General features: G+C 42.3%; 5 protein-coding genes across 6 annotated transcripts; 2 read left to right on the top strand and 3 right to left on the bottom strand.

Annotated features, from left to right (window-relative positions):
* The first annotated feature begins 1,328 nt into the window (after positions 1 to 1,328).
* LOC105702537 lies at positions 1,329 to 6,449 on the top strand. Its single transcript, XM_023432756.1, has 5 exons — positions 1,329 to 1,500; positions 3,156 to 3,466; positions 3,721 to 3,948; positions 4,984 to 5,104; positions 5,650 to 6,449. The coding sequence occupies exons 1-5, from the start codon at positions 1,329 to 1,331 to the stop codon at positions 6,447 to 6,449; spliced, it is 1,632 nt and encodes a 543-aa protein (XP_023288524.1).
* A 6,814-nt stretch (positions 6,450 to 13,263) lies between these two features.
* On the bottom strand, positions 13,264 to 15,101 carry LOC105702545 (26S proteasome regulatory subunit 8). The gene is made up of 6 exons (XM_012430194.2): positions 14,964 to 15,101; positions 14,740 to 14,884; positions 14,229 to 14,639; positions 13,929 to 14,155; positions 13,577 to 13,852; positions 13,264 to 13,497 (listed from the first exon to the last, which is right to left on the bottom strand). Exons 1-6 carry the CDS (start codon positions 14,979 to 14,981, stop codon positions 13,357 to 13,359), a joined length of 1,218 nt encoding a protein of 405 aa, XP_012285617.1. The 5' UTR covers positions 14,982 to 15,101; the 3' UTR covers positions 13,264 to 13,356.
* A 278-nt stretch (positions 15,102 to 15,379) lies between these two features.
* LOC105702544 (ATP-dependent DNA helicase PIF1) lies at positions 15,380 to 17,666 on the top strand. Of its 2 annotated transcripts, XM_012430193.2 has the most exons (2): positions 15,380 to 16,126; positions 16,196 to 17,666. In XM_012430193.2, exons 1-2 carry the CDS (start codon positions 15,556 to 15,558, stop codon positions 17,407 to 17,409), a joined length of 1,785 nt encoding a protein of 594 aa, XP_012285616.1. In that variant the 5' UTR covers positions 15,380 to 15,555; the 3' UTR covers positions 17,410 to 17,666. The 2 variants fall into 2 exon arrangements, with proteins under 2 accessions (XP_012285616.1, XP_012285615.1); XM_012430192.2 differs by having other exon boundaries at positions 15,380 to 17,666.
* LOC105702543 (protein brunelleschi) lies at positions 17,652 to 21,998 on the bottom strand. The gene is made up of 12 exons (XM_012430191.2): positions 21,064 to 21,998; positions 20,713 to 20,986; positions 20,445 to 20,643; positions 20,159 to 20,370; positions 19,893 to 20,091; positions 19,401 to 19,815; positions 19,102 to 19,322; positions 18,676 to 19,036; positions 18,457 to 18,613; positions 18,210 to 18,387; positions 17,913 to 18,136; positions 17,652 to 17,843 (listed from the first exon to the last, which is right to left on the bottom strand). Exons 1-12 carry the CDS (start codon positions 21,996 to 21,998, stop codon positions 17,652 to 17,654), a joined length of 3,567 nt encoding a protein of 1,188 aa, XP_012285614.1.
* Positions 21,999 to 23,187: 1,189 nt separating this feature from the next.
* On the bottom strand, positions 23,188 to 26,722 carry LOC105702549 (syntenin-1). Its single transcript, XM_012430197.2, has 7 exons — positions 26,556 to 26,722; positions 26,055 to 26,113; positions 25,742 to 25,939; positions 25,555 to 25,668; positions 24,645 to 24,880; positions 24,316 to 24,579; positions 23,188 to 24,241 (listed from the first exon to the last, which is right to left on the bottom strand). Exons 2-7 carry the CDS (start codon positions 26,103 to 26,105, stop codon positions 24,190 to 24,192), a joined length of 915 nt encoding a protein of 304 aa, XP_012285620.1. The 5' UTR covers positions 26,106 to 26,113; positions 26,556 to 26,722; the 3' UTR covers positions 23,188 to 24,189.
* Positions 26,723 to 26,841: the final 119 nt, after the last annotated feature.

The following is a 26,841-nucleotide window of genomic DNA, read 5'->3' as shown; positions in this document are numbered from 1 at the left end:
GTGGGAAGATTAATCGAGGCGGCAACGAGGTGCTAAAGTGGAGGACCCTAGGGCGAGGGTGTTTTCTTGGGGGTTGGAACTGGAACCTGGGGATACCTGGCATGGCAGGGGAGAGTTAGATCGTTTCATTGGGCTGTGCGTCTTGAACTTCACTGGGGACATGTGGTGATTAGGTCCTCTTCCTGATAAACGGGGATGATCATGGTTGAGCGGGTGGAGGAGATCGGTACCTACGAAAGAGAGGGTTAAATCGATTGTCTTTATATTCTCAGGACGGTATGTTTACATCGGGAGATTGTGTGCACTTGCAATTGGCGATTTGACCAGCGGTTGAGTCTTGCCTTGCAGTGATGTTACCAAAGGACAGAGTTAAAGTGGAGCCGGACACCTGGAAACATGTCCGCGGTTGGACTTCTTGGGTGGAAGCACCTGCTCTTGGGACAAACCTGGGAGGACAGTACTGGACCTAGGAGAGTACAGGAACTACAAACGGTTGGTCCCTTTCGGAAGTGGACCAAGAAGAGCGGAAACGCAGGGTTCGGCTTTGGTATCCCAGCAGAGGGCTCGGGAGACGAGTAGTCGGCCTCTCCGAGTTGGTCGGACGAGACTCTGGACCAGGAAGCCGATTCAGAAGTAGTTGAAATGGTTGGCTAGATTCGAGCCAACCTGGGGCGCCGAACGACGAAAGAGTTGACCCTAGATCTGGGGTCACTTGGTAATCTAGGAGCATCGACCGGAAAAGGACCATGGCGACGCTATCAGGGTCCCATCATACGGGGACGCTCATCAGCCACCCTGGAGCCTACAGACGACCTCCAGGACGCCACTGGAACTGCACCTTGTGCATTCGCGACATCCTCCAAACCGAAGCCGATCTTCCCAGGTTCTAAATTCCCCACTGCCCCTGCTGTCTGCAGATGTTCTCCAGGCGAGCACGATAGATGCTCCAGGTGCTCGTCTTCGAGGCCCTTACCGTTCTCGCCACTTCCGGGGCCTACATCATGGTACTCTTCCCAAAGCCATCTTCCTCTTCTTCTACCTGCAAAAGCGACTCTAGGTCTTCCCCCAAAATCCGACGTTGTGGTCGCCACCTCGCAGGCCCCGGCACCAACCCTGGTCTTCCTTCCCCGAAGTTAAATCGGCGTCTTGGAGCTGCCAGACTGGCCAACTTGAAATCTTCCATTTAAGCGATCGTCTACCCCTTCTGGACGTTTATCCTTGTCCTTGGAGTCGTCAGGTGTCTCTCGACCTCCACGTCCCGGTTTAGAGGAATCCTTCCGCCTAATTCGTCAGCTCTTGGACACGCGGTTGCCGCACATCGTAGCAGGATGGATTGTTGCAACTACGTGCAGCCTTACACCGGGGCCGGACATTTCTACCAGCAACATCATTTCTGTTATGATAACATGAACGCTCATGCCGCCTACGCCGCGGCTCCTGTTTCCAACGCGGTCGAAGTCAACGCGCGGTACAACAGACTGCCACCTGCGTATCCGACAGGTAGATTGGCAAATGAGATGTCCTGATCGATCGTCGCTTCGTGTCCTTGCATGAGCTTCCAATCCTTATGAATGGAGACCTGGTGCTGTAGATTGAGTGATCCTCCATGAGCTCCACTACTCAGCTGATCCAGATCAATCAGTTGATGTCCTTGCATGTGCTTTGAAATCTCAAATGTAAACCTGGCCCCATAGATTTTGGACAGTACTCTACAAGGTGCAGTCTTGCTACTCAGCTGGTCCCGGTCAATTGACACTTGATATCCTTACTTGTGCATTCGAATTTTATAAATGTAAACCTGGATCTGTAGATCTCGAGCGCCGTGAGATGCAGCCTTGCTCAATGAGATCAGCTGATTCCGATCAATGGTCGCACGATATCCCTGCATCAGCTCCTGAATATTTTGAATCTTCCAAATGCATTCCTGCTTCTGTATAGTTCAAGCATGGCTCCACGCGAAGCGGCCCTGTCACCCAGATAATTCCGATCAGTTGTCACCTGATATCCCTGTATCTGCTTTCCAATTTTTCAAATGTAAACCTGGTCCCGTAGATTCTGAGCAATGCTCAACGAGGTACAGTTTTGATACTCAGCTGGGTCCTATCAATCGTCATCTGATATCCCTGCATCCTAATGTATCTTTTATTTCTTCTAAATGTAAACCTGACCCCATAGATTTCAAGCAATGCTTCATAAAGAGAAGTCTTGACTCTCAGCTGATCCAGATCAATTGTCATCTGATATTTCAACATATACATATTTACACATCTTTTATACCTTCTAATTGTAAACCTAGCTCCATATATTTCGAGCAATATTCCACAAAGAATAGCCTTGACTCCCAGCTGATCCCAATCAATCGTCACTTGAGATCTTTACATTCTTATATATTTTTTTTACATCTTCCAAATGTAAGCCTGGCCCCATAGATTTCGAGCAATGTTCCACAAAGAACAGCGTTGACTCCCAGCTGAACCCAATCAATCGTCACGAGATCTTTACATCCTTATATATTTTTTTAAATCTTCCAAATGTAAACTTGGCCCCATGGATTTCGAGCAATATTCCACAAAGAACAGCCTTGACTCCCAGCTGATCCCGATCAATCGTCACTTGAGATCTTTACATCCTTATATATTTTTTTACATCTTCCAAATGTAAGCCTGGCCCCATAGATTTCGAGCAATGTTCCACAAAGAACAGCGTTGACTCCCAGCTGATCCTAATCAATCGTCACTTGAGATCTTTACATCCTTATATATTTTTTTAAATCTTCCAAATGTAAACCTGGCCCCATAGATTTCGAGCAATGTTCCACAAAGAACAGCCTTGACTCCCAGCTGATCCCGATCAATCGTCACATGACATCTTTGCATCCTTATATGTATTTTTTACATCTTCCAAATGTAAACCTGGTCCCATAGATTTCAAATAATGCTCCACTCGGAGCATTGTCACCCGGCTGGTCCCTGCTCTACTTTTTCCATGTCGCAATCCAATTTCCTGCTCGAACGAAGACTATCCACGATGGGATAAGCATTCGACAGGTAGATTACGTCTATGCACAGTGGTCTAGAACAACGGGATTGCCTCCGACAGTGCGCGTTCCCGATTGAGTTTTCCTGGTGAATCCGCAGTCTGTTGCTCGTTTGCAGATTACGTGTACAACCCCAAAGAGGCCAGGCTGAGGAAAGCTATGAGAGAGCAGAGCAGAGAACTGTCCAGGCAATCCATCTTGCAGACTGCGATCGCAACCGCTGCCGGAAATGCGACTTCTCCTGGTGTAAACGGCATCGACATGTCCGGGTCCAACAATTTTGGAAACCATCCAGCAGCCTGTGCATCCCCAGCAGCATCCTCCTTACCTGGGAGTCCTTCGGTCAACCCCAGCAGGATCATCAACCCCTGGTTCTCCGTTGGTCCTCCTGCATCCGCGGGTCACCTGAAACCTGCTCTGTCGCCTCGAGTGAGCTACTTTTTACAAATTTAATCACACTTAACGCTGTTAGGTACTTCCTCTTATCATTAGACATTCCCTCGGGACTCATGATATGCCTGACGATAAGTGTTGGCTGGAATTGTCGCCCACTTCGGAAATAAATGGCCTTGTTGCCGGAAGGAGGTATTCGGTATCGACGTCTAAGGGATGGATTTTCGAGGGCCAGGATTCGAGTGTTACCGGAAATCCGCCTGTGGTTAATATTAGATTATTGATCTCAGGTCATGGCGGCTCACCAGCGGACGTTGGACAAATCCAAGGAAGCTCTGAGGAAACAAGTCGAGTGTGCTGCTGCTGCTAGGTCTTATCCTGGAAACTCGATGCCTTCTTACTCGGACTTTCCTGGACATGGGGGGTCCAGTGGGGTAGGTCCTGGTCCGGGCCAAGGGAACAACGAGTACTGCATAATTGCCGAATTTTCCGAGGGCCAGAAGTGGCATCCTTATCAAGTAAGTACTCTGGTAATAGATGAGGGGACATGAAAGTGGTATCATAAATCAATCCTTCATGGTACTTTCCTCCGAACTATACCGAATTGCTTGAAATTTTACCGCATAAATGTGGTAGGCCTTAGGAGGGTCCTGACACTCCTGTCATTTTATTCATTTTTAATTTATTTATTAATATTTCAACAGAGAAATTTTATCGCCGTCGGGACTTTCCTCAGTGCCTCCAGATTTATACGGGAAAATTTCAAAGGAGTCGGTACATCTTGTTCGCTGACAAGTTTGGTGAATTATTGACTTCTTCGAGCCTACTTTCATGTCGCCTTAAGGTGAAGTGAAACCCTCTTCAAATCAGTCGATTCGAATACAACACTTTTTTTTAAGGGTATTAGACCAAACTGTCCGAAACTTTGACACATTACTCCCGGTCATCTAACAATTGACCTGACACATTCAAAATTTGAATTTTTGGAAAAAATTTTGTAACAGCCCAGACCAGAACCAAAATGGCGTCGAGCTCTCATATTTCGATCAATATACAATTATTGAAGGCTCTGATATGAGAATCGAAAGGGTCAGGACAATTTTACGGCAATTTAGAACACTCTGGTAATCGATAAACTCGCATTTGAACGGGATAAAGGCAAAAAAAGTGTTGTATGCGCTTCTATGCCAAAACGATGATAATACGAGGTCTCGGAGTGAAAATTTAGTTGACCTGGAAATCACAGATGGCGCAGGGGGTCCCTCTGCAGTCAATTAAGGCCCCAGTAAGCATGAATCCAGAGGGTTTCTGGTGTTTTACTTCCATTTCTTTATAATTATTATACGAAAACGGCAGGTGGAGTATGCCATTTGGTACAATACCCAATATAATTCGATACAGCTGTCAATATATAAACGAACGTCGGCAACGTAGGCATTTAGAAAAATCTTCTTTAGCGACGTCGATCAAGTTCCTCAACGTGTTTCACTTCACCTTAAATGCCAGTTTGGAGAACTTAATATAGTAAAATCCTCCTTGAACGAATTGTACAGAACGGTGCCGGGGCGTATCACCAACGAGGGTCACCAATGGCCAAGATTGGTGGTCTCCATCCAAACATGCAAGGCACCAATCCTCATGGACCCTGGGGTCCATTTTGCGGAGTACCTTTGTGTAAGTTCTACGTTCCTCTCGGTATTATGGGGTTACACCACGAAGGCAGCTTGAAAACATAGAATTTATAAGTTCAATCAATAGTCTTCAGTTTGGAAATTAACATCCCATTGGTCGGAATAGACAAATCAACTCGTTCAATTCGACAATGAGCTCGGATTGAAGATACATTTGTTTTTTCTTTTTTATGCCAACGATCTACAATTTTTATCCGATTAATTTCAAACTTTCCCATGATTATTCCATTTACATAATTCGGACCGATACTTGCTCGGTGCAATTTAAAACCGTGTCCGCTAGAGATATCATTTCCCAAAATGTCGAGGGTCCATCATATCCAATAAAGAGCAAAAAGTAAAGGGCAAAAAGTAAAGAGAAAAATATTGACACGTTTAATTATTCTCATGGATAAAAGTTTCACCTAATTTTCGTGAAAGCTGGTATTTTAATTCCCATAAGACTCGCCAAGGTTTTCAGACACTATCACGGTGTAAGCCCATAGAGGGCATCGACGAGCGGTGATAAGAGAACTCGAAAACTTCCAGCAAACTCATCTGGTCAGGGGACGCTGATAAGAGGTCCTCGGCACATGGTGTTCCTGCAGGAGCACCAGAACCAGCACTGCAACTTCAACGAGGAGCTGCAGCTGCCCTACGGTCCCAGCAAGGTGGAGATCAGCCACCGTCTGCACGCGGCCTACCCCCAAGAGGAGCACCAGCTCCCGGCCGATTGCCAAACCCGGGAGGTCTGCAAGTCGGATTCAGGTCGACCTGAATCCAGGATGAGGAGCGAGCAGAGACCCCTGCAGGAAGGCTGGTACCTCCCCCAGCAAGCAAAGGGTCCCAGCGTGCCAACTCTGCCGCAAATCCCCCACCTGCAGCAGGAGAGCAACAAGTGCCCCGAGGAAGGTCCCAGGTGGGAACCCCCTGACGGACCTTCGGTGACGGGCGCCGATCCCGGGGTTCCCGGACTGATATCCGGTCCCAAACGGGAACTGGAACTCCCCCAGGATCAGGATCAGGGCCGCGAATTGTGCCAAGAGTCCCAATACGTAGAGAGGGTCGAACTGAAGCAGAAGATGAGCTGCAAGCAGCCCTTGCCTGGGTTCCATCAGGCCTTCGGCTCCACCGAGATCGGCAGGTTCTCCAGGTCGGAGTTCTTCGCCAACATGGTCGGCGACAGCGGCAACGTAAGTATCAGCCGAAGCTGCAATGGCCAATCCAATGGGGATCCCAATGGTGGCGGGAACTATAGTCTGACCTACTATAACGAAGTTAGGAGTCCTGGTGCTCCGACTCCGCGTTGGCACAGCCCCTACGTCAGCGCGGTAGGTAGCGAAATTTAATTTCAAGTGATAGAGATTATCTCAATTGTTAGGAGAATGTTCTATACATAAAACAAAAAGGTATATATATATATAAATTATAGGTGACAATTAGTAGGTATATATAGGTGTCTCTGGTGAATGCGCTGAAGACGCGCCGGGGATGCACACCCTGGAGAGGAGCTAAGTAGGGAGAAGTATATATTCGATCAATTTCAATTGGTTATCAAAATTGTGCCTTTCGATGGACTGGATATATTAAGTATTATTATATTAATTAAGGTGATGCGGATCTATATAATTATTACACGTACACTGTGACACTGGAACACGGTGGTATATGTATATCGGCGTCGCGGGGGGTGTGCCGGAAACCGGGGTCCAAAATCGGTACGATTTTGACTGCTACGGCGATTATGAGCATTTCGGAACGTCATATCAGTGAAGTGGATTGTTTATGTGGTTGTGTATATTTCCCGTACGTTGTTAGCAGGTTTGTAGACGTTTCTGTGATCCTAGGCGTAGCGTTTTCGACTCGGTTTGAGGGATTCCCCGGAAATCCCTTTGTTTAACGCGCCTTTTCGTGGGTTGTTTATCTCTAGCGCCTCTTTTTTTTGTTTTTTGTTTTACACCCGCTCGATAGAGAAATTGGAGCCAGAGGCTCCACCATATTGATCTCCCCCGAGCTCGGGTCATTGGCCATTTCCGATGGAGCGGACTGCGCTCCAACGGACGCGATCAATCATTCGCGCTCACGGGGGTCCAATATGGCGGCCCGATCCCCGGGACTCCACCTGGGACTTATTTTGGGCCCCGGTTAGAGAAACGCGCACTTTTGTCTGTATGTTTTCACTTCCGGACCTTCTGGGGACGTGCATTATCGAGGATATGCCGCGTCGGGGGGGGGATTAATTGATATCTATAGGTTTCAGGATCGATTAAAGTGAGGTTAGGGGGCTCGGATGGTGGACGGACGCGGTGGGACGCGAAGGACAGCGAGTGAATTTCATGGACGGAGGTTTTTGTCGAAATCAAACTCTCTCTCTCTCTCTCGAGGCGATATGCGCGGGTCTCGTTCGATATGATAATCAAAAGGCGGAGCGTTCTATGCGTTTATTATTGTTAATAGGTTATTGATATTTATTATCGGAGGATTAAATATGTGATAAAAAGTATAAATTATTTAGTAGAACGTAGGTCCGTATTACATGAGTGTTACGAGCGTAGGGAAGGGAATGCCTGCGAGGATACGTTTACTGGGCTTTTAATTAAGAAAATAGGGTGTCTCTCTTTAAAGGTGCGGGAATTATTTCGGAGACCTTGCCGAAACTCCAGGCTTTCCAGGGATATACCCTGCGTACTTGTTTCGGGTACACGTATCCTCGCACTGCTGATTTATCGGATAGGACTATCTATATAAAAGTACCTACATTAGATATACAATATCTCTAACGTAATTGTTGGTTTATGGTAACTTCACGCTAGATTACCCATCCTGTACCTATAATGGGACCAAAATTTTAATTTCACCTCTACATTTCATGCCCACCTCACCGGAAAAAAAAAAAAGAAAGAAAAAAAAGGAAACTTCCGTTCCGCCGTCGCACATTGTTGCAGTTAGTCCAGACATGAGGGAAAGTAGAAAGAGCGCAACGTTCACTTTGAAGCGACCACTTGTAATCCAAAGCTCTCACTTTTTCAGCCTCTTTTGAGGCGTTTTGAAAGACCTATTTATAGATGGAAATAGAGAATTTAACCAGAGGGATTTTCCTGGATTTTCTTTTCCGGAAAACTTCTGCAGTGGACTAGCTGCAACCGACTTGCAACGTGGCGCGAGATTTGAATTGTAAGCGCTGGCTGTTCTTCCCTGGACTTATTTAAAAATGGTTATTAATCGTAAGGAGAACCGTAAAATCCGTACCGAGGGTCGGGGAACCTTCGTTAACATTTATCGGGAGGAAAGAAAAAAACGGAACAACCGAAAACGCGTAGAAATTAGCGGGTGTCGTAGAAATCGAAAATTCTTCGGAGAGTGAGCGCTTACGGTTTCGATTTATCATATTCCACTCTAAACTCTTTCCCGAACCGTCCAACCGACGTCACTCAGTGACAACTCGAGCCGTGTAATTAAAAGTAGATGGAAATTAGAGGGAGATAAGTGAAATCCACTAATTGACGGCGCCACATCGAAGGAGAACTCAAAATCTAGGAGATATGTCGTATTAAGTGATTTGCCAAAAGTCCGAAACGTGGGATTAATTAGCGCATGCCGCGACGAAGGCTCTTTAAAGAATTAAGCCCTTAACACATTCGCGAGCGGCAAATTTATTCCGTTTCAAGTACCGAGTACCGGCGAAAATACTGAAATTCTTAAACTAGTTGCCGCAAACTTGCATCGCTAAAGCAAGGATTAAAATGATTAAATTTGTGCGCCACGCCGGTTAACAATTAGTGAGCCGACCAAGCAGGACGTGATTCACGTCAGCGGCAATCAGGAATAGAATTTAAAACGACGTGAATTCACGTCAGCGGCAACCAGGAATAGAATCTAAAATTACGTGAATTCACGTCAGCGGCAACGGGGAATAGAACTTGAAAAGACGTGAATTCACGTCAGCGGTCGCTAATGTGTTGAGGAAAAAATATAAACGGGGTGTAAAGGAGAGATCCTTTTCCGTGTTTCGCAGATTAGAACACGTGGAGTATATCGAGTATATCGAAAATCAAAATGCCCTGGTTAAGTATCAACCTCTCGGTGAGATATAAAGCGACCAACTTTTAACGATCCGCTTTTTAAGGTCGGAACTCTGTACTCCAAATTGCATCCTAATGTCTACAAGTAACCCTTCGTTCGTGATTATATATCGGAATTCGCGACCAGCAGTTCTTTTCGACGGTTTTTTCACTCTACAGATCGAGCTTCCTTTAGTAGAGAGACGCAATTGCGTCGATGTGAAGACGCTACCGACTGTCAGTACCGCGGTCCAATTATTCATCCAGAACCTCTTCAAGAATCATCCGACTGCTGGGCCGAATTTCCTTAGGGACCGAATTTAATCGAATTTCCCCGATTATCGAGATATATATATCTGCGGAAAGTCGAACGGCGTGTCCATCGGTCGCATCTTTGACGATCGGATCCCCCTTCGTTGTTCATGAGATCATTAAATGATTAAATTATTAAACTATCAGATTATAATGTATAGATATGCAGGCGCGTCCGAGAGGACGTCCTGCGAAGTCCTGCGATTCGTACTCCTTAAACGTCTTCGGGTGCTTCGGTTAAAAGGAGAAAAAGGACATATTATATATATCAATATAAATATATCAATATATATATATATACATCGAGCGGTAAATCTCATTGACTTCTTCCATTTGTACATCGGCTCAATATTGCTATTATGATTACATTTATTATTACCATTATTAATATTATTACCATAGCGAGTGCCAGGTCGACGTTTAAGGGTGTCGATCGGACGTGGGGATGAGAAACTTAACGTTTGCGACACGTTACTAAGGGTTGAATGTTATTAATAATTATATAATTAATGTACTCGTTAGCGGAGGCGTGTCGCAGCTATGCTGACTGATTATGGCGATGGATATCGCTATGGGGAAAAATTGGCGGCGCTAAAGGTCGACGTAGAGAGGATTTCCATTCTTTTTGAAGAGTCCCATATGAAGAAATCCATTAATTCTTTAAAGTCATTATTCGCCATTTCTTGCCTCGTTTGAACGTTCTCCTGATAAGGGACTTGATATACCGGGGAAGGACCAAAGTATCGGACTTGTTGAAAGATTGCAGATCGGAGAAGAAAATTCGGAGATAAGGATCGTTTCTGTTATCGGTCAATTTTATCATTCCTTTATACACGAACGAACGAAATGATGGGTTTAATTGGGTTCGGGGTTTCGACTGTATCACGACATATCACTCGACAATAAAGGTCGTTCGTTCGGCAAACTTTTCTTCCAAATTTGAAAAAGCTCTTCCCTTAAAACTCGCCTGATAAGGTTTTCGTATATGAGCTTTTAATCAGTTAACAGAAGAACGGCTTCGCTGATGATCCCCTAAATTCAACAAAAAATTTACTTCCTAGGAATTCCTATTTATTTATTTGTTTTCCAGGTAAAGAAACTTTTTGGCTTCGGTAAAGTTGATCTTATAAGAATCATTAACCACTTGCGCTATAAAGACGTGCCACGCACATCGAGATGCTTTCGTTCCAAAACTGCCAGCGACATGTATACAAAACTTACCAAACCAAAGTAAGGCATGTCAAGGGGCGATTTGGTAGTTTCACTCACAAGAACATAATATTTTTTAACCAATCCACCTGGAAAGGCTTTCTCATAACGAGAAATGAAAAATATAATTTTCTCATTTAAAAAAAAAATTAAGGGGTGAGCTACCCCTCACAGGCCTTACTTTGGATGGTGGTTTCACCCCCTTAAAGTGTTTAATAGCAGATAAAAAAAATACGTGTCGCTCAGTTTTCAGTCTACTCTAACATATTATAAAAGAAATTAAATCGGAGAGATCGACCTGGGATACCTTCCTTGTAAGAGCGCCTAAAGGCGCCCGACGTTTGGTCCAATATTGCCTGCACGGTCAGACAAATTTCGCCCATATGTCGAAATGGCCCCGTGCTCAAATGGTTAAATTCATTTGATCGTATTTTATCGATAGCCAGTAAAGATGAATTCCTCTTATTTTCTTCCTTTTTCCTAGAAAGTAACTTTTTCGCTCAATCTAGGGCGTCTGGTTTGTTAAATGCATTCGTATAAGTACTCCTGCAGATTCTTCCGTTCTCCAGAAATCTTACGTCGAGGACGGATCACTTGACTTTGACGCTGACGAGTGACGTTTCGTTAGATCAGCTGACTTCCGCCGAGGAGCGAGCGTGCGAGAATAAACGTTTCTATTGTACCGAAGACAATGGGATCAATCGATTGATTTACTTTCCCCAGCCAATCCCGGAAGCCTACCTATCCGCCCCGGTATTTCCGTTCTCCCCGACATCCCAGAACGTCCTAGGGAACCATCCCCTGGTCCATGGTCCGAAGGACGAAGATATCCTGCAGCAGATCATCACGGACGACTGTTATTGGCTCGGAGCTGCACATCCTGCCCCAGGATTAGACAATGCATCGGTCAGTCATCGATCCTATAAACACTTCCTACGAAATTTCACTTTTATCTAGAGTTTCACCCCTAAACGTTACATTTTTTAAGTCGAACTTACGGCACGATAGTAAGCGCAAGTTCGAATGTTGCGAAACTAAAAGGTTCTTCATTTTTTAACAGTCAATTAAGGTGATGTGAAAGTGGCGTCGAAGAGGTTCTGTTTATAAAACTTTTCTCCCAACTCGGTTTACCGAATAGTCTGAAACTTTACAACGTGAACAGGGAGACTATAAGGGAGGTCCTGAAACTCATGAAATTTAAATTATTTTCAAATTTCTTTATAGGTATTTTAAAAGTAGTTTATAAAAAATGAAATTTCCCGAGTTTCAGGACCTAGCTTAGGGTCTCCGTCTTCACGTTTTAAAGTATGAAACGATTTGAGACACCCAGTTCGCAGAAATGTTTTATGAACGACTGAGCCTTAGGATGCCACTTTCACATCCCCTTAACTATTACATTCATCTATGAGTTTTAGTATCAAGGTGATGCGAAAGTGGTGATGTGGTTTAGCACCAAGGCGATATGAAACTTATCCTCGAACTGAATATGAGTGAATATGAAGACTGTGAGTAAGTTCTTGACACCCACACAATTTAAAGTAAAAAACGTTTATAAACTTCTTTTCTTTTTTTCTAATTTTTTTTATAGGAAATTAAATTTCATGGGTGTCAGGACCTTTCTTACTGTCTTCATATTCAAGTTGAATAATGTTTGATACGATTCGGTGGGTTCAGTATGGAGAAAAGTTTCATGAAGAATTAACTCCTCGGATGCCACTCACATCCCCTTAATATTCATATAATTTCTGTATTAATAACATAATTTCTACGGTAACATATCATTTATACCGTTTTCTCCTTACGCGGGAAAGCAGAACTACGCGGCTTTTCTAGATTATTCTCATCGGTTTAGTCAAGAATGGTTGCATCCAGCTTCGATGACTTCCCAGGAGCTGCAGGCGACTTTCATCGAGCAGCCAACTTTTCTGTTCCATGAGAACTGCCCTCTCCCGGGTGGCTACGACCACCTGACCTACAGCTGCAGCAGCAATTCCAGCAGTAGCAGCCTCGACTGCAATTGTTCCAATCACGAGCGTAATCGGGAAAATCTTCAAGACGGCAAGAATCCATCGGTAAATCCTAGAAATGTTCATTGGTCTTTGGGAACGAACCAGAACAGCTGGAATCCCAAAGAAGGTGAACAGCTGATCGCAAAGACGTCCGCCATCTTGAATAGCGCGGAAGAACCTCACGTGGTTTCCCAGAAGAGTCAAAGTCAAGATCAAGGGCAAAGTCAGATGCCCGAGAGAAATGATTGACGAAAGTCCGTCAATCTCTACTGGTTGAATTATTTCCACGTTTTGATTTAAGGATCGCAAAGATCGAACTTCGGCATATTTTTATTTAATTCAATCTATTAATTGAAACCCCGTTAAAGCATTTGTCTGCGCAGTTGGCTGGCAGACTACATGGAACGAAGTTCTATTCCGAAGTAAAGACGAAAAGGATATTGTTTACATTGTTAATTAAAAACTACATTCTTAATTAAAAACTGAAAAGTGCTTTGCAAGGTTTGCATTAATTATTAAGACATTACGTAACAAGATTGAAGAATAGGACAGAGTAATTTCAAATGTATGGATCTCTTAAGTAATCAGGTTTTATTAAATGATATCGCGGTATCGGTTATGAAATATCCATTATAGACGAGGGTACACAAATGCGACGTACAAATCTATTTCCACAACTTTTTGATAGACATGTTCTTCTCAGAATCCTTCTGCATCACCTTGGCCACGGCCATCTCAAAGTCTTCTTGCGTGACATGTACACGGCGCTCTCGGAGAGCATACATGCCAGCTTCGGTGCATACTCCCTGAAAATAAAAATTTACACGTATATTTCTTTCATTCCAACAGTTACGAAGAATTCTTAATAACGTAATCGCCTCTCACTTTAACTTCTGCACCCGATGCACCAGGCATCAGCTCCGCAATCTTTCGTAAATTAATTCCACGAGTGAGGTTCATCTTCCTCGAATGAATCTTCAAAATGTCCAACCTGGCTTCCTCGTTTGGAGGAGGGAATTCAATCTTACGGTCGATTCTTCCCGGGCGCAATAAAGCTGGATCCAAAATATCAATTCTATTCGTGGCCATGATAACTTTTATATTCTTTGTCGCTTCGAAACCATCCAGCTGATTCAGAAGCTCCAGCATCGTACGTTGAACCTTAGGAAAAAGGAATTAGAATTTCGCAATTCATTATTTTATAATCCGATACTTTCTGTTACGCGTGTGTCAGTACCTCACTGTCTCCTCCAGAGCCAGACTCGATACGTGAACTTCCAATCGAATCGATCTCGTCCATGAAAATGATGGACGGAGCATGCTCTCTAGCCATGACAAAGAGCTCTCGCACCATCCTGGATCCCTCACCAATGAATTTTTGAACCAATTCAGATCCAGATACTCGAATGAAAGTACATTCAGTGTGATGCGCAACAGCCCTGGCTAGCAGAGTCTTTCCAGTACCTAAACAATTATTCAGGTTATTCCAAACGTTCTCAGGGATGCATCTATATCGTATTTAAAATTAAATACTTACCTGGTGGACCGTAGAGGAGTACACCTTTCGGCTGAGCAATTCCTAAAGCATCGAATAACTCAGGATGTTTTACAGGTAATTCTATAACTTCCTTGATCTCTTTAATCTGCTTGTCAAGACCTCCAACCATCTCGTAAGTGGAGTCTGGGACTTTCTCGACCATCATGAGAGATACCAATGGATCGACCTTATTTGGCAAAATCTTATGGAGGGTGTAACTCTCATTGCGTAGAGCTACTCTCGAGTTAGGTGTTACATCGTTAATATCAATGTTCTTATCTAGATCTACCACGAATTTCCCTTCGGGGTGAACCTTAACCAGAACCTTCTTCTTGTCCATAGGCTTGACTACTTCGCCCACGTAAGAGCCCTGTTCTTGAAGAAGCTGTAACTCCTCTCGCAGCATACGTACTGGAAAATAATAAAAATACCATTGAACTACATCTTTCGGAGAGAATCACAGTGTTTCCGTAATCACATCAAATGCATCTACTAGCAGCTAACAATGTACCTTTTGCATTGAGCTCGTTACGCTGAGCTTGCAAACGCCGAAGATTTTGACTCTTCTCTGCTACAATCAACTGCAACTCCTCAATTTTCGTAATGTAATACGGTTTGAAGCCCTCTCCCTTCATAGTCTTCTCATCAACTTCCATCTAAGAGAAAATGTCCAAAACCCAAAAGGTTAGGTTACGTTTACCCAAATTACTAGCAGAATATTAATGATGTACTTACTTTATTTATGAGCGTCATGATTGCGGCTTTTATGTACACCTCTCACAAAAAGTACAACTGACGCTCATTTACCTTTTATTTAATATGAATACTCGATGTCAAGAACAAACGGATTTTCGCAGAACAGCTTGTCACCATGAACATGAATTACGAGTTAAAAAGTTAAGATACTTCTACTAGAGATAAAGAAACCGATTTGCGATTGCACTGCCTGAGGAAGGAGTTTCAAGAACTGCATACAATTTCGTGAAGTGCGTAAAAATTTTTGAACATTCCCAAAGAGTATCGTTCAAAAAACAAAGTAAATGATTCGAACACGCTCAAACCTAACTAGGTTAGTTTAGGATTTTATGCTTGAATCTTAACTAACCTAACCTACTTTCGTCGGAAAAGGTGGAAAAAGGGATCGACGTCATTCATGATGTCGGAATGATGCCGGAAAGAGGCTCACACACGTAAACCAAAATCCAATATATTAAGGTGGAAGTGGATGTAAAATGAGCATACTACTTCATGGCGTCATTCGGAGGGAAAGTTGACATACCAAGGGGAACATAACCTCTACCGACATAGATTACTGGTGAAATATAAAATGGAATCAGATGCAAGTCTGACCTGTACCGCCGTAATTGAATGGCTAAGTGCTCAGGGAACGATAATAAAAAAGGCAAATCACAGAACTGCGGTTTTAAGGTTAGTCAGAAACAACCAGCGAGAGATATTCATAGAGGCTCGCTCAGATAAGCCAAGCATTCGGACGCAGCTAGAGCTGAGAAATATCCAAGTCTTTAATAGATTCATGACAAATGGAAAGGCATCGATAAAATTCCAGAAAGAGAACTGTACTATGTTTCTGTCAAACGCACCCGCGGCTAGTCTGGTGAATTTCCTGAAAATGATATTCGTTAAAATGACTGGACAAGGTGAAAAGCCTATGAAGAATCCTTTGAGGGAGACATTGCTGACGAATAAATCCATAGGAGGGATCCAAGAGATCAGCCCTGCCACCACAGCGGAGATCAAGAAGGCACAGGAAAAAGCTGCAGCGGTGTCTCGTAGCACAATCACTACTCCATCGCCAAGTGGAACTAAAAAACGTCCAGCTACTCAAAATAATACAAGGAACCTCACTGGAAAGAGGCTCTACGAGAATCCTGCAGCAGGTCAGCTGAACGAGGAACAGAAGAAGGTGCTGGAGGCGGCACTGAGTGGAAGAAATCTTTTCTTTACAGGCAGTGCAGGCACTGGAAAATCATTTCTACTGAAGAAAATCATCGGAGCATTGCCACCAGATGTTACCACAGTCACTGCGAGCACTGGTGTAGCTGCTTGTCATATAGGCGGAGTTACTTTGCATCAATTTGCCGGAATTGGATTAGGCACAGCTGGACTGCAAAAGTGTTATGAACTCGCTTCTAAAGCAGGCAGTGCTTCAATTTGGAGGAAAACTAAGCACCTAGTTATAGATGAGATTTCCATGGTCGATGGAGATTTTTTTGACAAAATCGAAGCGATAGCCAGGCATGTTCGAAAAAATGATAAACCTTTTGGAGGCATCCAGCTGATTCTCTGTGGAGACTTCTTTCAGCTCCCACCAGTATCAAAAAGAGATGAGCAGGTAAAGTTCTGCTTTCAGAGCAAGGCATGGAATACTTGTGTGCAAATGAACTTTGAACTGCACATTGTGCACCGGCAGAAGGATCCCGAGTTTGTGAACATCCTGAACAGCATCAGAATTGGCAGAGTCACTGATGATATCGAGAACACTCTAAAAGCGACTGCAAAGCAGAAGATAGAGAAAAACGGAGTGTTGGCCACTAGGCTTTGTTCGCATGTTAACGAAGCTAATGAGATTAATGACTCACAGTTAGAACAGCTGTCAGGGTCTTCTATGGTATTCAATGCACAGGATTCTGACGGAGCAAATACAAAAATGCTGGATCAACAACTTCCAGTTCCTGCGAAGCTTCTTCTGAAGATCGGCGCGCAAGTGATGCTGTTAAAGAATTTGGATATATCTTCAGGTCTTGTCAATGGTGCCAGAGGTGTTGTTACAAGTTTCAAGGATGGCTTTCCAGTAGTGCATTTTAGATCTGGTGCTGAGTACATGGCCAAAGTGGAAAAGTGGACAGTTAAGGCAGGAGGTGGTATGATATACAGAAAACAGATTCCCCTAAAACTTGCATGGGCCTTTTCCATTCATAAAAGCCAGGGTTTAACTCTGGATTGTGTAGAGATGAGTCTTGCTCGAGTCTTCGATGCTGGCCAGGCTTATGTAGCACTGTCACGTGCAGAGAGTCTTCGGTCGCTTCGTGTGCTTGACTTTCATGCACAGCAAGTCTGGGCAAATCAGTCCGTACTTGAGTTCTTCAAACGGTTCAGAAGGTGTATACATGAAATGGAGATAATTCCTCTAGGAAAGAAGAAGAAGATTAGTAATAATTAATAATATTTATAGCATAATTGAAAAAGGGACTGACGCAATGATACAATCATGTACAATTCTATGCCTTACTTTATCTTACCGTTATTTGACGCGGATAGACAACTTTAGACAATTTTATATAGCCATTGAATAAGCTATTAAAACGTACACTCATCATGTAACATTGGAAACCATAAGTTTTATTCTTTTTTACATTTTACTCTTAGATAACATAGAAACAATTAGGGATAGTTTTTGGAGTGTTAACAATCATCGACTGTAATTTCGATCGGTGGTATGTATCGCCAGACATGACCAGCGTTAGCCAACTCTGTACAGAATGTTGAGGTATCAGCCGTTGACTCTTTGCTACTACACTGGATGTCCAGTTTGTATTGACCCGCAGTAAAGAATACCACTCGACACTCATGATACGCACGTCCAGCTTCTTGCAACTGTCAAAAGATTTATTTAATTACAACCTAACATCAAGCATAGAGATTAAGACTGTTATTGTAACCTACCGTGGGCAACATAACTTTGTTTGCTCCAGCAATGGACAATCTAGTATCCAGTCTATAATTGTTAACTCCATTGTGGTGATCCTGATAAAAGTTAATAGACAATGTGAGGTCACCAAGTGGATGCTCAAGAGCATTGCACACTCCAACTCCGATGCTAACACACTCTCCAAGAGTACAGCTCAGCTCATCTTGAGCCTTGACTGCACTGTCATTTATTGTGATCTCTGTAAGTTATTAAATCAATTGTTTAAAATGACTCGCTTCTTGTAAAAGAATAGTGAAAGTGTTTCAAAGTACCCCACTGCAGTGGACTCATTCTGACCAAGTCAAGCATGTCCTGGGTTAAAGTAATACCAGTCAAAGTGGCCTTTCCTGTTAGATCGGTACCCAGGAGCTGCCATCGGAGGTCCACAAGCGAAGCTATATGCTCTGCACAGACTTTTTGCAGCTCTGCATTGCCAGCAACTTCATTTGTCTTGACAGTTAATGTTAAATTAATTAGTGATTATGTTCATTTTCTAAAATTTCATAATTTGTTACTCACTGAAGAGAGCTTGTTTAATGGACAGCGATCGACAGGTACAGGTATCCGACAGGGTTCCCTGCCTTCCATGTAAATACATTTACTCTGTGTATAGTATAACTCCATTTCATGGTTGGTCATATTAGTTACATCCAGTACGAGATAGAATTGCGAAGGCCTAAAAAGGAGGATCGGGTTGATATCTGGTACAAAGAAAAATTATCGACAGAAAGTACGTACGTCTCAGCAGGAAGCACGTCCCAATTTGTGATTCGCACACTGGGCAAAAGTTCTATCGTCACATAGACCGACGAGATTCGGCAGTAGCCAGCTGCAAGGCCAGCACTGCCAGAGTACTTAATCTTTAATTGACCTTCGATAACGTTTGAAGCATGTAAAGGAACAGCCAGCTTCGATAGGCGAGTGCTAGCTAGCGAAGAGTGAGCTGACTGCGAGCTGACACCAGAACGAAAGGAAGAGGTTAGGTCAGACTGTCTCTTAGTGTGGTGCGAAGGGGAGCTCAGCCTCGAAGGCAGCGAGCTATGCCCTGATTGTGACATGGAACTGCCAGGTTGGCTTAGATAAGCACTACTGCTAACATCTGAAAAGGTTTCCTTGATAGAAAAACGAGTTAAACGAGCCATTGAAACTAATAAGCTTTCATACCATTTCGAGGCGTAGGAGCTATGAACTCTGTCACCGCATAGAGATACAGTGTCAGGCTTGCACTGGCTCCAGGAAGTAAAGGTAACTGAGTCTTGAGATTCTCCTCGCTCCATTTAAAGATCTTCTTTTCCGTGGCTGTGTCCAAAGCAGACTGAACTGACACTTCTACTGTTTCAACCGGCAGCTGGCCCACATTGGTTATGGTTACGGTGCACTCTGCACTACATCGATCAACAAAAAAAATGTTTATCACATTATGCACTGTCTCATTTCAGGACTTAATTATTCTTCTTTTCTACCTTTCACCGCCATATAGAGATACACTGGCACTGGTCACGATGTTTTCTCCAGAACTAAAACTGGCAGTTTGGGGGAGACTTGTTGCGACGTCAATCTTTGGCAGAACTGGAACCACCTCCACAATGTATTGTGGGTGCGGCATGTTTTCCATGTGTCTTAACCTACAATTTGATTTCACTCCAAGTGTGTGTGTGCTAAAGCCGAGGATCTCTAGTTCTCCGACTTCTTTCGGTGTTCCAGCTAATGTGACAGCCATTGGACCGGACTCTGCAGGCAACACCACAGTGTCAGGAATTGACTCAAAGACCACTCCACTGGTTAACAAACGCATGTTTGAAACTCGCAGCTCAAAAGGAAGGGGATTGACCAGCTGCATAGAGACTTCGCAAATGTCTCCTTCGACCCACAAGTAATCTGCCGTGTCAAAGTGTTAAATGATAACAGACTGATCTGTATGATTACAAAGCCTGTCTATACATTATAATACTCGCCAACTTTGCTCTTCGAAATGTTTTTCCTCTCCAGCGAGCCAAAGTTTATCGGAGTGAATAGGAATGGTCCATGGTCCTCCTTAATGCGCTCTATTTTCTGCGGCTGCAGATGTGGCTGTAGGTTCTTTAGAGCAAAGGATTTCGTCTTTGGGATGTTTGTGAGGTTAGCTGGCGGAATTACAATACCAGAGTCCAGGACCTGAGTGAGTGTGAGGTTAAAAGTATTCAGTGTGATTCTAATATGGAATTTTAATTTCTAGACTAACCAGAGGGACTGGTGCTCCTTCACACTGCTGTGAAACATTTTGCAGGTGTAACGCAGTGTCTCTCCTCTCATTTGCTGTCAAATGGTTGTACATTGTTTGTAGGAGGAACGTCATATGACGAGTTGTCAGTGCTGCATTGCCCATTCGATTGGCAGCAGCCACCAACTCGTTTATCACCTGAATCTGTATTGCAGGCCAACCTCTCTGCCCATCTGTAAACATAAGATCAAGCTTATGCAGTTCTAAACAAATATTTTAATTTTTGGAATGAAAAGTGAAATTGTACCCAATGGCATATCTATGGGATCAAGGGATAATTTAAACCCAGACGTAGCTTGCAACATTAAATTGTAACATTGTTGCCAATCTGGATTAGGATTATTTTGAGAGACATGTCGAGTTGCTGCGAGTCTTAAACAAAACGCAGATTTTCTTGCGAAGCCAAAGGAAGCATATAATTCAGACAGTGTTGTGAAACGATCAATCTGAAAGAATATGCATGTTCTTAAAAAATGTCAATCCCGAACTTCATTTCAAAGCAAATCATTACATACCTTCTCCTGTTCGCTTAGGGTAACGCTGATAAATATCACGTTGTTTAGGAACGATGCTGCTTGCAGTGTGCAGTTCTGTTCGATCGATATTCTCGTTGCTTTGAAACTCGCTTCGGTCTCGATGATGGCAGCATTCTGGTATTTACTGTAGTGGACTATGGCGTCACAGTATTTTTTAGAAATCTCTTCAGGAGCCAAAATGTGAGGCATAGTAGATTTCGCGATCTCAGCTGTAGGTGCTGGAGGTAATGATGCAACTGCCTGTGAGCCTCTTCTACAAGATTACAGCAATGTTTATTAATGGTATAATCGAAATAAGTGTACGTTTTTCTTTAATAAAATGGACAAAACCTTTGTTTTCCAGGACTTCCTTCTTGCAAGGACGAGTTTCGCTGCAATGGAAGACTTCGGCACATGTTAGGATATAGTACTAGGACCGAAGCAGAGCACAACCCCTCGTACGCTGCTCCGAGCCACAGCCAGTCATTGACTGCCTGCAGAATATTAGCTGCAGAGTTGTACAGATTCAGAGCATCTCCGGGCAATCCGGCTTGAAGACATAAATCCCCTAAATGTTTTGTCATTCTTCCCAGGCATCTCTTTTTATTGTTCCTAGATTCGAGGTCCAGACCAATGAAGTCCTTTTTTTCGAAGGGGGCCAAAAGCAAAGACACCCTGTCCACTTTTTCTCTGGTGCGTTCCAGCCTCTTTGATTCCAATATCCAGAAAAGGGAGTTCAGACACTCCGCTATTTGTCCCTCCAGATCAGGGCATGTTTCGTCAGCATAGAAGACTCCTCGTGTTTTAAAGTTTGACGGCGTCGTGAATGACTTTGGTGGTTGATTCCGATTACTCGATTCTTCTGGACCAAAAAGTATCGCTCTAGAGTCGTAGAGTGTTGCACTATACTTCACTTTCAATGTCTCATGTAGCCTGCATAGTTCGTTGAGCTCTGTCTGACTGTCGTACTTGCCAAATGTTATCAAGCCGAGCAATCTTCGGTGTGTTTGGAAATCCCCCCAGTCATTATTTTCCACAGGATGCTCCCTAACGAACCTGGCGAGGATTTCCCTGGTAACCCCGGCAGAATCTACGGTGAATCTACTGCCACTCTTTACAATTCTTTCGCATAATCTTGTTACAGTTTTCTGCTTTATTATCACGCCAACAGGCTTTAGAAGTAATAACAATGCTGCGTGATCGTGTGCTGTCTGTTCATAGTCTGGGTGAGACATCTTGACGTCGGGCACAGGACTCGACAGGATTATGCTAACTGCTGCACGCATTTATTCGTCCCTCGTCTCCTGACGTTGTTTTAAGATTACCTGATTTCCCCAAAATACATATTATTATTTTATATGTAATGAAATACTGAAATATTAAGAAATCCTAATGAGAAGTGTAATAAACATTACATCTGGTGTTAAAACACGCTTTAGTTGACATTTACTTGATTCATTATACGTTGTCACCGAAATCTCTGGCGTTTCGATCATCTATTTATCGAATTCAGTCATTCATCAGCTGTATAACGTTAATCAACCTTTTCATTCAACTATCAACAGCTGCTGTCAGTTGCAGTAGGGCAACACTGGGCAACACTTTTCAAAACACTTTTCTGCACCTTTCCATGGAGTATGTACAATTTTTATACTCCAGCGCCCTCTCTGCTCGGAGAAATTTCATACAATGAACTAAAACGTTCGGTGTGTTCTAAATGCTGATTGTGTCCAATATTAAGGCAGATATTAAGGTAATAAGAAATGGAGAGTTCTAATTGGACACAAATTATTGTATGCACATTAATTATTTTACAGTTTATTGTACAAGTAGCGCAAGTACATAAGTTCTCAAGCTCGGTTAAAAGAATATTAATAAATTGTCCGGTTTGGTCATCAGCTTCTTCTTTCGTTCTTTTTCTTTCGCATTGCACTGCAGGCAGCTCGCCTGCATTCTCCACAGAGGGCAGCACAGAACGCGATCGCGCGACATGCCCATGAGCAGTCTCCCAACTTATCTCTGGCGCTACTATGTTAAATCGATGGTAATATGAGGTCTCGGAATGAAAATGTAGTTGACACGGAAATCACAAATGGCGTAAGATGGCACTGTATAGTCAATTAGGGCCTCAGGAATCATGAATCCAGGAGATTTCTAGTTTTACTTCGATTTCTTGCCACTTAGTACTATACTCAATATAATTCGACACAGTTGTCAATATGAAAACGAACGTCGGCACGTCGTATTTAGACGAATCATTTTTACCGACGTTGGTAAAATTTCTTGACGTGTTTCACTTCACCTTAAAATACTCAGTGGTTCATTCCTTAAAAAAAGAGTTGATAACCAGAGGAAGTTGAATCGAAGTAAAATTAACTCGTTTTGCTTATTACTTCCACTAATAATTCCTCGAAGTCTTAACCATAATTTTTAATTTTAAATGTCAATGACAATTCTATTTACAGTTCTGAGAAATAATTGTAAGTCAATTTTATTCGTATGTAACATCTGTATAGTTTTATTGAAACTGTGGCACTGTGTAGGGTGTAGACACCAAAAAAGAAATGTAAAGAAGTCTGTGTCCATGAATGCCTCAACTTTCCTCGCCAGTAAAGCTCTACTTATAATAATAAAATATCTTACTATAGTAATTCTATAATAATTTGTCACTTTGGAAGGTTATTACTAAGCCGTAACATGATTACGTTATCACTTTCAAGAACCAGCCCCAGCAGACTCAAATCTCACGGTTCTGTTTAAAACTGGGAGTTAATGTGATATGAAAGTGGTATCTCGGAAAGCAATTGATTATAAAACTTTTCTACTAACTGGAAGAATCGTTTTAAATTTTACCACGTGAATGTAGAGGTCCTAAGGAAGGTAATGTCACCCGTAAGATATCACTTTATGAAAAAAAACATAAAAATGTTTATAATAAAAATTATAAAAATGAAATTTCATGAGATCCCCGACCTCCATATTCAAGTAATAAAATTTCAAATGATTTGGTTATTTTCATAAATGAAACTCCTCAGACGCCACTTTTATATATCGTCTTAACCTCTACTTATAGATAAATTTGTCACCTTGTGTCGAATGTTTCTTTGTTCAGAACTCGTCTAGTAATAAATGACAAAGGGACGTACGATTGTAAAATATAAACATTACCATTGATTCGTGTATACATACACAATACTTCTAGACTTTATCTTGTACGATATACTGTGCTTAAACGCTAACTTCCTCGCACTCTTCATGTTGCAGGAAAATTGCACGTTGTTGATTGAAAGAAAAGATTAAATGCCCAAATATATTGATCTGTGCACCTCTTACACCGAGACAGCAGTTGCTCCGATCAGAGATATTACCTTGCAATAGACTCTGTGTAAGTCGAATGCTTTGTGAAAAAATTGTACACCACAAAAAGAAATGAAAGAATCTCAATGGAACGGATTTAGTGTCCTTACGAGTCAGGTTTTAGAGGTTAGGTACAGAGTGGTCCATAGACTTTAACAGACTATTGTTCATTCTGGAAAGCATACAGAAAACAATGATAGGTTTTGTCAAGTTGATTTGAAAAGGTGAAGAACATTTTTTACTTACTTTTTGATCATGTGATCGTAAATGAAGGAAGGAATAACAGTTATCGTGATGATATCTCCACCCTTTTCGATCTCTGCTGTGATCTCCTTATCTTTCAAGCCGATTACATTTTTCCCATTTACTTCAAGAATCTGATGATCCGTTAAGAGGCCATTTCTAGCAGCAGATGAGTCCTTTATCAAAGCAATGATCTTTCCATTCTTAAACTGGAATCCAATGTGTCCGGAACTATACTTGTGCATCGTTATGGTGCGCTCGAAAGGCCTAATAAATATGCATTCGTTACAAGAGTTTTTTTTAGATTATATAAAGTTGTGACTCTTACTCACCGATCTCTGATGACGACATTGATTCCATTGATTGGGCAGTTTCTAAATATTTTGTGCACCTTTTCCATAGAATAACCAGCCAGTGATTCTCCATTAATCTCCAGAATTTGATCTCCGAAGCGCAGTCCTGCAAGAGCCGCAGGAGACTTTGGGCTCACAAGACATACGAATACACCTTCGTTTACCGGATGAACTCTCAGTCCAACCTTCCCATCTTTGTCTTTACACAAAGTCAGCTGGATAGGAACAAAACAATTTTAAGAACATAATATTAATATATACGAATTTTGAAGTAAAACTTTCATAGCTATGGAACAGTAAAAAAAAAATCGATCTTCAAATCCATGCATCACACAGATTTTTTAATTTATTACTATTGATACTGATTTTTTCCCCATCTAACTGCTGTGTTGAAAACGTTGAATACTTTTATATGAATTCTGACATAGAAATTGTGTTCTTCAAAATGCAGAAGACATTTGTCCAGTTTCAATCTCTGGTTTAAGTAAACATTCAAGTTCGAAAGTGTTTGAAATACCGAAACGTTTTTAACAGTGTAGTTTATAATAATGGAGTAAGGTTCAGCCATGATGGACTATGATACATGCATAAAGTTGGGTTCAATAATAAATTTAACTCAACAATTAATGACAATCCAACTGTATCAACTACAAAATTAGGAATGACAACTGACGAAATGTTTGCAAGATATTTACATATTACAGTCAAGAACATTTGTACCATATTTTAGTTATCATATGCCTATAATTTAATTTTTAAATTGTAATGAAATGGTTGTGTCTGAACAAAGCAATATTTTGGTTCCCCAGTATGTTGTTAACATGTATTTTATCAAAGTAACGATACCCTTTTCATGTGTATACTTTTAAAATTCAGAACCACTCATTACCTCACGAATGCCATTAGTGACTTGAGCCCGCTGCAAGCCTGCCGATTGTCCGGATAATGGAGCCACCATATTCGCAATGAGTCCTTGAGGCTGAGACGGAAGGACCATGTCCATCTGTAATTTTACTATTTACTGAACAGATTCTTTTAAAAGTGCATATAAAGAAAATTTCTAAAGTACGACTTACACTATCTCGCTTAACGACTGCATATTCAGGCATGTTCTGTAGGATCGCTTCCTCACTGAGTTCCAGTCCCATATATTCTCCTAAAAATGGGTACAACGGTGCCGAAGGAGATGCAAGCGGTGCAGATGGAGCTGTAGGTGCACTGGGTATATTATGTGTTGGTTGAAGTCCATAATGCGGCTCGCTTTGCAATTGAGCCTAAGGAATTTATACACATTTGCAGAGCTCGTATGCCAATGAACCACTGATTCGAACTCTGACGTAGTATCTGCTATAAACTTGAGCTATAGTTAGTGTCAACTCTTTCGCTTACCTTGATCATGTGGTCGACTTTCATATCCTCCAGCGATGGATAAAGCGACATGTTTATAGCTGAAAAGCAATCGAACATTAGTAATAAATAACGTAATCTCACTATTTCACTGTATCAACGCAGGACATATTAAAGTAGATGTATACAAATAACTAACATAATTTCTTGAATACCAACGAGGCTTATACAACTTCAAACTATTTATTTAAAAAAATGATTTTTATAAAGACACAAGCCCACAATCTGTCACTGAATTTCCTCTGCATATTCATTAACATTAAGTAATATGATATTCAGCATCCATTATTGAACATGAACCGTTTAATATCTACAAATCTCTGGTATAATTCCTTCTATATGTTAGTCTCAGTGGTCCTGTAAACTCGTAGAAAAAAATGTGTTATCTAGGAGAAACAAGGCAGCTAGACAATGAAATGAGTAATCTACCGGGCAGAATTGCTACACGAATTTTCTCGCAATGTATTCATTGTGAATACGAACCTTGATTTCGTGGAAACTTCGGGAAAACTGTTTAATTCTAGTAATGTACTTTCAAGCACTTGAAAGAATGCACCGTTTTGAGCTGATTCCAAGCTGTCAAAGGAATGCCAGGCTACAATCTCTGCTGCGTGGGTGTTCACACACTGTCAAAGCAATTCCACCTATCTACACATATTTTTCCCCAGTAAGCTTTCTTGGAAATCCGTGACTCATGGCTATGAAATGGAACAAATTCGTTAATACCAATACCAAAAGTAAGATGGCGCGCCGCTTTCAACAAACGGTG

Source organism: Orussus abietinus, unplaced genomic scaffold, assembly GCF_000612105.2.
Source record: "Orussus abietinus isolate OABI.00-Male unplaced genomic scaffold, Oabi_2.0 scaffold422, whole genome shotgun sequence".
Lineage (NCBI taxonomy): Eukaryota > Metazoa > Arthropoda > Insecta > Hymenoptera > Orussidae > Orussus > Orussus abietinus.
The sequence above is the reverse complement of the archived record's forward strand: the minus strand, read 5'-3'. Positions and strand labels throughout refer to the sequence as shown.